Genomic DNA, 13,565 nt, shown 5'->3' with positions numbered 1-13,565 from the left:
TGACATTCTAGATCACTTTTTAAGAGACAAAAGAGATCGGAGGGCATCTAGTCCCTCCCCCTTCACGCCCTTTTTTCCTGAAACCCACCCGAGAAGAACTTTGAGCTAGCCATTTTTAAAAAATAGTTCAAAGATCATATAACGAAAACTCCGGGGGCAAAACAACCCCCCAGGGCCCGGGGGAGGCGTTCTAAGTTATGCCCTGAAGGCATGTATGGTTCTTATGAAAGGGATACTCGTATAAACTTCATAGAGTGCTCATTTGAGTGGAAATTGAAAGTTCTAGTTCACTTTTTACGAGTCAAGAGGTTGAAGAGAAACTAGCCCCCCCCGCCCTTTTATCCCCATACCCATCTGCTGTAAATTTTGAGGTAGCCATTTTTTTAAAATTGTTCAAAAATTAGGTAATAAACATTCCGGTGTCGACACAACCCCCAGGGCCGGGGGGTAGGCGGTGTAAGTGTTGTCCTGGGCACATATATGGTTTCTATGAAAGGGATGCTCGTATAAACTTCAGAGAGGGCTCTCCCCCCACCCTTAATGTGCCTTAATGAAACCCTAATGTTGTCAACGCAACCCCCCCCTCCTTGGGCCCGTGGACAGGCGTTGTAAGTAACGCTTTGGGGGCATTTATGGTTCTTATGGAAGGAATTCTCGTATAAACTTCGGAGAGGGATCATTTGATTGGTAATTGAAAGTTCTCATTCACTTTTTAAGAGTCAAAAGGGATCAGAGGGCAACTATCCCCCCCCCCTCCTCCATGCCCTATATTCCTCAAAGCCATCCCATAAGAACTTTGAGAGCAATTTGTTCAAAATGGTTCAGAGATCGTAAAACGAAAACTCAGGGTCTGACACAATCCTTCTGGGCACAGGGTAGACGTTGTAAGTTAGGCCCGGCGGGCTTATATAGCTGTTATGGAAGGAACGTTAAATGACGTTATAATAGGCGTTAAAATAATCATAGGCAGCGCGCTAGCGCTGCCTAAGTAAAGGACGATGTGGCCACAATGTGTTTTTTTCTCCACACCCGGGCACTTCGTATCGAAGTAGTTGTCGCAGAAACTTCGAAAAGGGCTCATTCGATTAGAAATTGGAGTGGCTAGTGCCCCTTTTAATAGTCAAAAGTGATTGGAGGGCCACTAGCCCCCCCCCCACGCCCATCATTCCTCCAAACACATCCAATCAAAATTTTGAGATAGCCATTTTGTTCAGCGTAGTTGATTTCCAAATGGTTTATATGTTTTTGAGGAGAACACTCCCCTACAACCTTCAGAGCAAGGGTTGTAAGTTATGCCCTGGGGCATATAAGGTTTTTTATTGAAGGCGTTGTCGTAGAAACTTCAAAACTGGCTCATTTGATTAGAAAATCAAAGGTCTAGTGCCCTTTTAATAGTCGAAAGTGATTGGAGGGTAACTAGCCCCCCCACACCCATCATTCCTCCAAACACATCCAATCAAAATTTTGAGATAGACATTTTGTTCAGCGTAGTTGATTTCCAGATAAAAAATATGTTTTTGAGGAGGACACTCCCCACAGCCCTCAGGGCAAGGGTTTTAAGTTATGCCCTGGGGGCATATAAGGTTTTTAAAGAGGGTGTTGTCGTAGAAACTTCAAATCAGGCTCATTCGTTTGGAAAATTCAAAGGGCTAGTGCCTTTTTTAATAGTCGAACGTGATTGGAGGGTAACCAGACCCCCCCCCCCCCACACGCCCATCATTCCCCCAAACACATCCAATCAAAATTTTGAGATAGCCATTTTGTTCAACGTAGTTGCTTACCAGATAGAAATATGTTTTTGAGGAGGACACTCCCCCACAACCCTCAAGGCAAAGGTCTTAAGTTATGCCCTGGGGACATATAAGGTTTTTATAGAAGGCTTTGTCGTAGAAACTTCAAAACAGGCTTATTCGATTGGAAGTTCAAAGGGCTAGTGTCCTTTTAATAGTCGAAAGTGATTGGAGGGCAACTAGCCCCCCCCCCTCGCCAACCATTCCCCCAAACAAATCCAATCAAAACTTTGAGATAGCCATTTTGTTAAGCGTAGTTGATTTCCAGATAGAAAATATGTTTTTGAGGAGGAAAGACCCCCACAGCCCTCAGGGCAAGGGTTTTAAGTAATGCCCTGGGGTATTTAAGTTTTTTATAGAAGGCGTTGTCGTAGAAACTTCAGAAGGAGCTCATTTGATTGGAAATTCAAAGAGCTAGTGCCTTTTTTAATAGTCAAGAGTGATTGGAGGGCAACTAACCCCCCCCCCCCCAACACCCATTATTCCCCCAAACACATCCAATAAAAATTTTGAGATAGTCATTTTGTTCAGCGGAGTTGATTTTCAGATAGAAAATATGTTTTTGAGGGGGACACTTCCCAAAAACCCTCAAGGCAAGGGTTTTAAGTTATGCCCTGGGGGCATATACGGTTTTTATAGAAGGCGTTGTCTTAGAAACTTCAAAAAAGGCTCATTCGATTGGAAATTCAAAGGCCTAGTGCTCTTTTTAATAGTCGAAAGTGATTGGAGGGCAACTAGCCCTCCCCACGCCTATTATTCCCCAAAACACATCCAATCAAAATTTTGAGATAGCCATTTTGTTCACCGTGGCTGATTTCCTGATAGAAAATATTTTGAGGAGAATACTCCCCCAAAGCCCTCAGGGCAAGGGTTTTAAGTTATGCCCTGGGGGCACATAAGGTTTTTATAGAAGGCGTTGTCGTAGAAATTTCAAAAAAAGCTCATTCGATTGGAGATTCAAAGGGCTAGTGCTCTTTTTAACAGTCAAAAGTGATTGGAGGGCAACTAGCCCCCCACACACCCATTATTCCCCCCAACACATCCAATAAAAATTTTGAGACAGCTATTTTGTTTAGCGTAGTTGATTTCCAGATAGAAAATATGTCTTTGAGGAAAACACTCCCCCACAACCATCAGGGCAAGGGTTATAAGTTATGCCCTGGGAGCATATAAAGTTTTTATTGAAATCTTTGTCGTAGAAACTTGAAAAAGGGCTCATTCAATTTTAAATTCAAAGGGCTAGTACCTTTTTTAATAGTCGAAAGTGATTAGTGATATTTTTTTTTTGTTTAGATCAGGGCACTTCGTATTGAAGAAGTTGTCGTGAGAACTTCAAAAGGGGCTCATTCAATTGAAAATAGAAAGGGCTGATGCCCTATTTAATAGTCGAAAGTGATTGGACGGCAACTAATCCCCCTTCCACTATCACCCTCCTATTTGCCCATTATGTTTAAAAACTAAATGTTGCCTTAAGATTAAATCAAAATTCGCTGTGATATTGCTAATTACAAATAATGCATCTCAGCATTATCCCAAGAAGGACTGAGGGTATTATGTTCAAAATTTCGGGGCTACTTCTTCTCTTAAAATTTAACCAAATCAAAATAGCGTAAGTGTATCCATGCTATCAAAGAAAGTAAACAGATTTTTTTTACGAATGGTATCAAGTTTTCTATTTCAGGTCAACTAGAGGAGGTATGAAACTAAATTAAGCAGTGCTATTTTTGTCCAGATTTTAAAAGGGTGTATGTTGTTAAAAATTGCTGAAAATTTTTCTCGAGCATACAAATAGAAGGCCAAACTATAAAGTCTTAAAAAACGAAAAGATTTAAAGTGTTATTTTCTTTTTTCCTGAAAAGACTATGTCAATATAAAACGAACAGAAATTAATTAAAAAAACTTTTTCTACAAAATAAGTTTTTCCAAAAAAAGTAAGGAAATCCATTAAACTTTTTCTACAAAATAAGTTTTTCCAAAAAAGTAAGGAAATCCATTAAACAAAAATGAGCAAAAATAAAATCAAATAATCTACCAAGCGTGAAACTACCACAAATCAGCATCGATAAATAAATGAAACCCAAAACGAACAGAAATTCCAATAAATAACCGAGTCAAACTCAAAACGAGCAGAAATTAACATAAGTTGGGCGCAAACCCCCTATGCCTTCCCAAGACCAGAACAAAATTTGCACTTTACTGAAAAAATACAAATGAATGTGCATTGTCAGTTTAATATACATATACTGATATTTAGTAATCAAAATGATAATATTATTTGATTTATTAAATTTATAAGAGTAAAAACATTTATATTTTTTTCAGTAAAGTGCAAATTTTGTTCTAACCTTGGGAAGGCATAGGGGTTTTGCGCCCAACTTATGTTAATTTCTGCTCGTTTTGAGTTTGACTCGGTTATTTATTGTAATTTCTGTTCGTTTTGGGTTTCATTTATTTATTGATGCTGAGATGTGGTAGTTTCACGCTTGGTAAATTATTTGATTTTATTTTTGCTCATTTTTGGTTTAATTGAGTTCTTAACTTTTTTTTGAAAAACTTATTTTGTGGAAGCAGTTTTTTTTTAATTAATAACAGTTAAAGTCACACTGCAGTTTTAGCGACATAGGAAAAGTGTAAGCAATTATGCTCTGTATTCAATTTATTATTATATTATTACATAGAAACTTAGTTTGCCACATCAAATTTATTAGGGAGCCCAAATAGCCCAGAAGCAACATAGCTTCAGAAATATACCAAGCATACATGCCTGGCTGGGTAGAATTAAGGCTAAACTCTTGCGTAAAAGTGCTTGATTAACTTTTGACTTTCCAAATTCTTTGCAAAACAATTTTTTTCCTTTGAATTTTCCATATATTTTTTTAGCCAATCTAGCCAAGTCTGCAAAAATACTTTTGCCACGATCTTCTTCAACAAGTGCATACGCAAGAACAAAGACATGGAGTTTTTCTTTCCATCAAGTAACGGGGACTGTATAATCAATGCCAGTTGTGTATTTGTTTCGCACCATTTCTCCGTCATTTTGCTAAATCACCTTGGTATCTCCATCATTTGTGAACACGGAAATCTTTTAATATAATAATATAATGCAATAAAAAGGCTTTCACCTTTTTATACCCAGGACTTCTATAGCTATTTTAGGGAGCCTGCAACTATGCTGTATACTCTAGCCAAAAGAGTATGGGTAAGTAGAAAGACTGGAAACTGGCAGTAGTTTCGCAAAACCACCCTTGTCGTTTAGAAGTTGGTCTTTCTTGGTCTGTTTTTAGTGAAATACCACGGCTACTACTACAATGAACAACTCACTGCAGAACCAAGCCACCTGAGACCAGAACAGCTGCGTATACTCCTCATCTATTCCAACCCTTCTTCTTTAACCTCTCCCAAAAAGATCCTGTTTCCCTTAAATCCTTCCTTACACCCCCCTCTCAATTTAAGAAATACTTGTTTTCGTTTGGCCCAAGATGGCTAGCCAAAAAAGGACGATCTTTGGCGGTCTGTCATCTTTCATATACAGAACGTGTCCTAAACACCTCAACCTTAACGTTATTATAGTCTTAGAAAGCGGAATAGAAGAACACTTTTCGTACAGCTTACTGCTTGAAAGACGGTCAGTTGGACGGGTACCCAAAACAATCCGTAGGCAATTCATCTGGAAAACATTTATTAAATTCTCCTCCGTCTTTCAAAGGAGCTGCGTAAGCTCCTCAGACTCAAAGTGAGCAAGTAGTCTTTTATTTACTTTTTGTATTTAATTACTTTTTTAAGCAAGTAAGTAAGTCTCAGGTACTTCTCAATTATTAATCTAAGAGTAATAATCTGATCTACACACCCTTTTCACTTCCTAAAGCCAAACTGTTCTTCTTTTAAAACTGCATCTACAGCATCTCGAAGTCTAAAAAGTATCATGCTTCCTAAAGATACCACGTCCTTCGTAAATATCCTTCCTTTGCTTCTACGAGAAACCACGTCCTTCGTAAATATTCTTCCTTTTCTTCCTAGATAAACCAAATCATTCGTAAATATCATTTATTTTGTTCCAGGATAAACCACGTCCTTGGTAAATACCCTTCCTTTGCTTCCTAGAGAAACCAGGTTCTTCGTAAATACCCTTCCACTGCTTCCTAAAGAAACCATATCCTTCGTAAATATTCTTCCTTTGCTTCCTAGAGAAACCAAGTCCTTCGTAAATATCCTTCCTTTTGCTTCCTAGAGAAACCACGTCCTTCGTAAATATCCTTCCTTTGCTTACTAGAGAAACCAAATTCTTCGTAAATATCCTTTATTTGGTTCCTAGATAAACCACGTCCTTCGTAAATACCCTTCCTTTGCTTCCTAGAGAAACCCGGTTATTCGTAAATACCCTTCCTTTGCTTCCTAAAGATACCACGTCCTTCGTAAATATCCTTCCTTTTGCTTCCTAGAGAAACCACGTCCTTCGTAAATGTCCTTCCTTTGCTTCCTAGAGAAACCACGTCCTTCGTAAATATCCTTCCTTTTCTTCTAAGAGAAACCACGTCCTTCGTAAATATCCTTCCTTTGCTTCCTGGATAAACCACGTCTTTGGTAAATATCCTTCCTTTGCATCCTAGAGAAACCACGTCCTTCGTAAACATCCTTCCTTTGCTTCTTAGAGAAACCACGTCCTTAGTAAATATCCTTCCTTTGCTTCCTAGAAAAACCACATCCTTCGTAAATATCCTTTTGATTCCTAGAGAAACCACACTAATGCCTCTAAAATTAATAGACTTATTATTGTCACCTCTGTTAAAGAGGGGTTCAAATACAGGTTTCCTATAATCACTAGGTACTCCCCCTTTTTTAGAAAAGATATTCCTAATCTTCAGTAATTTATTTTTAAATTCATAAACACCCTATTTAAAATACTTATTTACCACACTATTAGCACCTGGACTTTTTTTTTTTTTAATCCTGTACGCATTGTCTCTAATTTTCCTGGCAAAATAAATTTTCTTCGCTTCCAAAGTATAATAATAAGGTAAAATTATCGTAACAGGGAAAATTAGAAAAATAGTAAGTGCCTGACCTAAGTTCTTAAAAAACATTAAATAATCGAAAGCTTAAAAAAATACCAAGAAACGGCAAATGCAAAATGGGGTTGGTGATTTTTGTTATTGTTAGCATTAAAGCCTGTTTCCACTCTCGAGGAGAGAGTCAGAGTAGTTTTATATTGATATAAGAAGGCTAAAAGCCTGGTGATAATTTTCTTCTCTGCACTTCAGATTTCGAAATCGAAAGATTCATCAGGTGGACAGCTTCACTTACTTTGGTAGTATTATTAGTAAAGACGGTGGAAGCAGCGAAGATGTTCAAAGTAGAATAGCCAAGGCTCAGGATATTTTTTCACAGTTGAAAAAAGTTTGGAAAAATAGGAAGTTAAGTCTGCAAACATTGCTCCATTATGGCTCAAAAGCATGCGCACTCCAAAAAGCGGATGAAATTTTGCTAGATGTTTTCCAGAAAAATTGTCTACGGATTGTTCTGGGTAACCGGCTGACTGACCGTATTTCAAACAGCAGGCTATACGAAAAGTGTGATTCAATCCTGATTTCTAGGGCTATAATGAAAGAAAGGTTGAGATAGCTAGGGCACGTTTTGCAGATGATGGAGGACATATTGCCGAAGATTGTCCTTTTCGGCCAACCGCCTAGGGCTAAACGGAAAGCAGGCCGTCCTCGTCTGGGGTGGGAGGATGTCATAAAGAAAGATTTAAGGGAAATGGGAACTTCCTGGGATGTTGTAAACAGGAAGGCTTTCAAAAGATTGAGATGGAGGAGGAGCGTGCGTAGCTGTGTTGGCCTCAGGCGGCTTGGTGCTGCAGTGAGTTGTTGGTAGTAGCAGTATAAAAGCATAAGCAAAATATTTTCCATAGTCAGATCTCCAAAATATATCGAACCTGAAGGGGCAACTACCCTACCTCATAGCAATTTAGGAACCTGCTTTTGAAATTTCCTGAAATCAAACGAATATTGTCATCACAGCATAAAAAGAAACACATTTTAAACGTTTAAATAATGGCCAACCTACGAATCAATAACTGGACGATGCGTCTTTAAATTATCAGAAGTAATCCAGTACTGAGCATATAATCGTATGAAAATGATGAAAAAATCACCCCCATATATAGTAAAACTTCTAAAACAGTTTTTTTGGTAAGAATTCTTCCATAGCAGAGATAAAGACGAATTTTGGCAAATTTGGTCAGAATGACATGTTTTAATTTTTAGTCATAAATGACAAATTTCTGCCATTTAATAGGATTGGCGGCCTTGGTTATTCACTTCCCCAAAAAATTTACGCCATGACCTAAACTTATATTGGTAAATTTTGATGGAACCTATAATTTTGATTTAAAATGATTGTAGTTAGTTCTAACGATTTCCAGAGCCACAAACGGCACAACAGCACAACGTGAAGCTGCGTTCGACCAAAAAAGAGAAAAATAGTTAAAACACTAAAACACGTGTGAATTTCAGCCAATGAAAAAGAAATAAAGAGGAGACAAAGGAGATACTCCGGCAAAGACCTCCACCACGCCATCCTTGTTGCTAAAAAAAAGGTATATACAACACATGTATAGCAAGTGTAGTCTTAGGACGTAAGAGTGACATTAAAACAAAAGCTTACACAGCTTTAGGAAGACTCTAGGAAATATTTGTTGGAGGAAGGAGGAAAAAACCTGAATAATTTTCAACTGACTTTTTCAGTCACTGAATTTTTATGACACTGACAATTTCCAGTGTCATAAGCGGCACAGCCGCAGAGTGATACAACTTTCGCAAAAAAAGAAGAAGAAAGAAAAAAAAAAAATAAAGAAACCAATACTAGGGTGATTTTCAGCCAGTGAAAAAGAAATATAGAGAATAAAAAGCAGATATTTCGGCAAAGACCTCCACCACGCCATCCTCGGTGCTAAAAAAAAGGTCTTAGGACGTAAGAGTGACATTAAAAAAAAATTACACAGCTTTAGGAGAAGGACTCTAGGAGATCTTTGCTTGAGGTAAGGAGGAAAAAGCCTGAAGAATTGTTAACTAACTTTTTAACGATTTCCAGTGCCATAAGCGGCACAGCCACAGAGTGAAACTCCTTTCCACAAAAAAAGAAGAAAAAAAAATATAAATAAGAAACTAAAATTTGGGTGATTTTCAGCCAGTGAAAAAGAAATAAAGAGAGGAAAAAGCAGATATTTCGGCAAAGACATCCGCCACGCCATCTTCAGTGCTCAAAAGAGGGATAAAAAAGGTGTATATAAAATATGTATAGCAAGTGTAGTCTTACGACGTATTTAAGAGTTACATTAAAATTTTTTTAGACAGCTTTAGAAGAAGTCTAGAAAATCTTTGCTGGTGGCAAGGGAGAAAAAGCGCCAAGAACCCGCGAAAACGCGTGCTACCTGTAATCTTTTACAATAAATACACCCTTTTATCAGTAACGGTTTTAGACGACATAAACTGGGGCGAAACAAAAATTATAATTGGGCCAACTTTTTAGTCAATTAAGTGCCTTAATAGGAGTGTAAAAATATAGAATAAGATTGAATTTAATGTCAAATGTCAGAAAAACTAGAAGGCCTAGAACTGCCACTGCTTTTTATACTCATTTGATAAAGAATCACTACAGGATAAACTGAGAGCACAATTGCACAACTATCCGATTTTCAAAAAACAAGTGTCAGATATGCTTATTGTTTCTGGCAAGATATATGTGCTTATGGCATGAATATCATTTCTGGTGCGAAACTATATCCTTATTCAAAACTACGCAGCACTTACTACAGATCTATGATCTTTAAATATATTAAATTTATTAAGCGGTTCATGGAAGTTTTAATTAATTTTTAAATATGACAAACATTTATTTGTTAACTAGTCTAATTCAACAAATCATCACATAATACATTCACAGATCCTTTTGTATTCGTATTTTCCATTTTATGGAAGTTACTTAGGTATGTTTCGAGTAGCTGCATATCTTTCAGGGCCAGGAGCTGGTTCCTTATAACGAGATGGAAGAGTTGGAGACCGAAGGGACACGGTAGCAGAAAACCGAATTCCTGCTATATCGATTTCGTACTGCCCTGAGGATATCCAGTCGGGTGTTATTCTATCTTCCTTTGTAACAAAACCGAGGCATACCTAAAAAAAATTAATTAAAATGATGACAGCCCTTATGTCGTAAACCATGAAATCATACTACAAGAAAAGAAAAACAACACTCAATTCACAACAACAAAGTATGGTAATTTATATGGTACATAATAATGACATAAAAAAAAATAAAGACAACCCTAATATCGTAAACCATGAAATTATACTACAAGAAAAGAAAGACAACACTCAATTCACAACAACAAAGTATGGTAGTAATTCGATTCTAGTTTCAGTGAAGCTTCAACAAAACGTCACCTGAAAGCTCTTTTGTCAAAAATAACGATTTTTGTTAAAACTGAGTTACAGACGCTACCTTGTGTAAAAAGATTTCTCTTTCGAATGGTCTAACTGACATTGCTGCAAGACGTCTCTAACTGCCTGTATTTTGCAGTTCTCCTTTGCCGAATCACATATTTTTTAAAGTGGTTTTGCCAAATCACATGTAGCATGGTCCGTTTTGCCGAAAGTTGCTGATTTGCTGAACGCTCTAGCTACAGCCAATCCTAAGATACAAATGTCCAAATTTTTAAAACTCGTTTTTCTCAGGTTTCTAGAAAAACAGTTTCGGCAAAACCGCTTCAGGTGAAGAAAGAAACTAAGTAAAAAAAAGATAAAAAAAAGAGAATGCTGAGGTCATAAAACTTAAAATTACGCGACGTGACAAAAGCTAATACTCAAGATGAGACTCAATTTGTAAACTTAAAAATTCCACCCTCAAGACGAGATTCAATTTGCATATTTGATATTCCACACTAACTTTGCACCTAACAGATAAGATACCAATTTTGATGCACATTCAGCAAAATTTCAATGATTTTTTTCAAGCAAAGTTAAGAAATTTCGACAAAACAATTAGAAAGAGGACATAGTAAATCATACATCTAATATTATACGACACGAAAGCTAACACCAAATTTGCTGAACGTAAGACAAGACTCAATCTGCACGATCAAAATTCCACTCTCAATTTTTATCTGCCACGTGTTACAAAAATTTTAACGGCTTTTACACGAAAAAAAAATTCAATAAAGTAATGCGAAAGCTAATATCATAAAAAATCCTAAATTTCTTCAAATTTCTACGCTTTTTTTTTATTGAAACTATCAAACAATTTTTTTTTATTAATTACCCCTCCCCACCCACCAAGGAAACTTCATATATACATGTATGCGACAGGGCATTCAAAGTAAGATAAAGCAGTCATTTTGACAATTATTTTTAAAGCTATTAATGGTTTATATCAAGAGTATTATCTCTTGTCTTTCATCTGTTATGATGAAAGTTGAGTCATGTCTTTCATTTGTTAATTTTATTTCAGTTTCGCTTAGTAATTAAATGAAACTTGAGTAATAAGGACCCAAAAATAAATTCGTTCGCCTCTGAAGGATAAATAGTAGTTTTTGAGACTTAGATTTGTTTTTTTCTTCCATTACATCCAATGATGATTTTTCTACCTGTTTGATTTTCTCTGTATGTTTTTTTGTTCGCTTAACTATGGGAGTGCCCCCCCCCACCCAAAAAATAAGGTTTTTACCATGCACTCTATAATTTCTGATATCTACAGATCACTTGTTTTTTCTTTCAATATGCTCTTATAAAAAGGTAAGCAAGGAAAACTCACAAAATTCCTTCATTATCATGAAAAAGTGATGACTGCACTAAAAATGACAGCATTCATTTTTTACAATTTCAAAAAGGCCTAATAATTAGTTATATGGTTAGAAATTAAGAGAAGAATCAAGATGCAAGCTAAAAGATACACATTTAAAAAACATGAAATTTTTTTTTTAGAAACAATTTTTAACTTTTCCAAAATAAATGAATGACCAGATGTTTGAATCAAATCTACACTTCGGCAGGTACTCAAGACACGGTAAGATTAATTTTGGAATCAAAACCGTATTTCACAGCCATTTCTAAGAACTGGGTTTAATCGCCATAAAATCAACATGTCAAGGAAACGACAATGTTACAATCCAAATTGCGAATTAAAAATCCGGTTCGTCAGAGGAAAAGGCTTTGATTCTGGTGAATTGATCCATCAGTAAACTAATTAAATGTTAAAAAACAGAGTTTCTGCGCCTATGAGAGTTACAGTACACATTTAGCAGGTTGTTGCATTTTCAAGTTTCAGCTTCTTTACCAAAATAGTGACTTTCAAGTAAGAACACAAAATGGCAAAGCTTTCTTCATAATCAAAGAGGAACACTGATTATTCGTAAAGGCGTTTAATAGATTAGTTTATGGTAATATTTTATTTTACCTTTTAATAGTTTATCAATTTAACTACCCTATCAATCTTGAGAACCAAAAACGATACTTAACGTTCCGTTTCTTAAGAAATCCGTTTGACCACTGACCAATTTAACTGACATAAAACAAACACCTTTACAATCGATAGATTAGATTATCTATAAATATTTTCAATATATTTCAGTAATTCATTAATATATTTACCCTTTCAATGTAATAAAACAAAAAACCATCCTACCACCAATTCTTAGGATGACGGTTTGGCCACTCACCAACTCAATCGACAAAATCAAATAGCTACCAAATAGAATTAAATTATTGAAACTCGCTATTTAGTTTTATTAATTTAAAAAACTTTATCAGCAAAACAAGTTTTCAAAGGAAAGTAAAGAGCTCCGTTAAGCCAAGAAATAGCAGAAATAAAGTCAAATAATCTTCCAAGCGTAAAGCTACCACAAATCACTATCAATGAATAAATGAAACTCAAAACGAACAGAAATTACAATAAATAGCCGAGCAAACTCAAAACGCGCAAAACCTAACATGAGAAGGGCTTATAACCCCCATGCCTTCTCATGACCCGATCACAGTTTGAACTTTACTGAAAAAAAAAGAAAGTGGATTGTCAGTTTCATTGACATATACTGATATTTATTCCTTAAAGTTTTGATAATTTTTTCTTTGAAAGTAAGAAAAGTGAAAACATTTAAAACGTATTTTGTATCAGTAAAGTGCAAATTATGTTAAACTCAAACCCAATACCCCCAACCAGATACGGCCTTGCTGGAGTTTACTTCAGCCTCAGATGAAAACCTGAATGAATCTTTCGAATGTTCTTTTATATATATTATGCAAACCAAATAATTTTGGAAAAACCAAAAAAGGTTAGGAAATAACTATAATTAAAAAAATAAACGAAAGAAGAGAATCGTTTTAAACAGAGAATCGTTTCTTCTTATAATAGAAGAAACGAGCCTTATTTGCATATTTAGTGTGTTTTCAATTATACCATTTTTAGATTCATTTCAAACGCAAAATTTTGGGTTTCAAAGGTAACATTACATAACAGTCCTAATAAATCGAAACTAGTTATATGATAAGAATAACAACTTTTGCAATTTAATTTTTTTTTCAGCTATGGCGTACAGGGACCATTTCCTGGAATCTATTTACCGATTATTTTATATTTAAGGGTTTGTTTTTGTTTACAAGTTTTATATTGTTGTATTATTGTCTGAAGCATGGTTCATAAAGGTTTTTATCATATGACGAATCACAATTACAATCCTTATTCTAAAAAAAAAAAAAAAAAAAAAAAAAAAAAAAAAAAAAAAAA

General features: G+C 35.8%; 1 protein-coding gene across 1 annotated transcript in view; it reads right to left on the bottom strand.

Annotated features, from left to right (window-relative positions):
• Window positions 1-9,635: 9,635 nt before the first annotated feature.
• Window positions 9,636-13,565, bottom strand: part of LOC148945066 (pyruvate dehydrogenase phosphatase regulatory subunit, mitochondrial) — a 59,426-nt gene continuing 55,496 nt past the window's right edge. Inside the window, exon 10 of the mRNA XM_089098830.1 lies at window positions 9,636-9,961. Within this exon, the coding sequence (XP_088954956.1) occupies window positions 9,767-9,961 (195 nt within the window). The 3' untranslated portion in view covers window positions 9,636-9,766. The remainder of the gene's footprint in view (window positions 9,962-13,565) is intronic.

The sequence above is a fragment of the Artemia sp. Qi Xiang Cuo genome, chromosome 13 (assembly GCF_049724085.1).
Source record: "Artemia sp. Qi Xiang Cuo chromosome 13, ASM4972408v1, whole genome shotgun sequence".
Lineage (NCBI taxonomy): Eukaryota > Metazoa > Arthropoda > Branchiopoda > Anostraca > Artemiidae > Artemia > Artemia sp. Qi Xiang Cuo.
The sequence above is the reverse complement of the archived record's forward strand: the minus strand, read 5'-3'. Positions and strand labels throughout refer to the sequence as shown.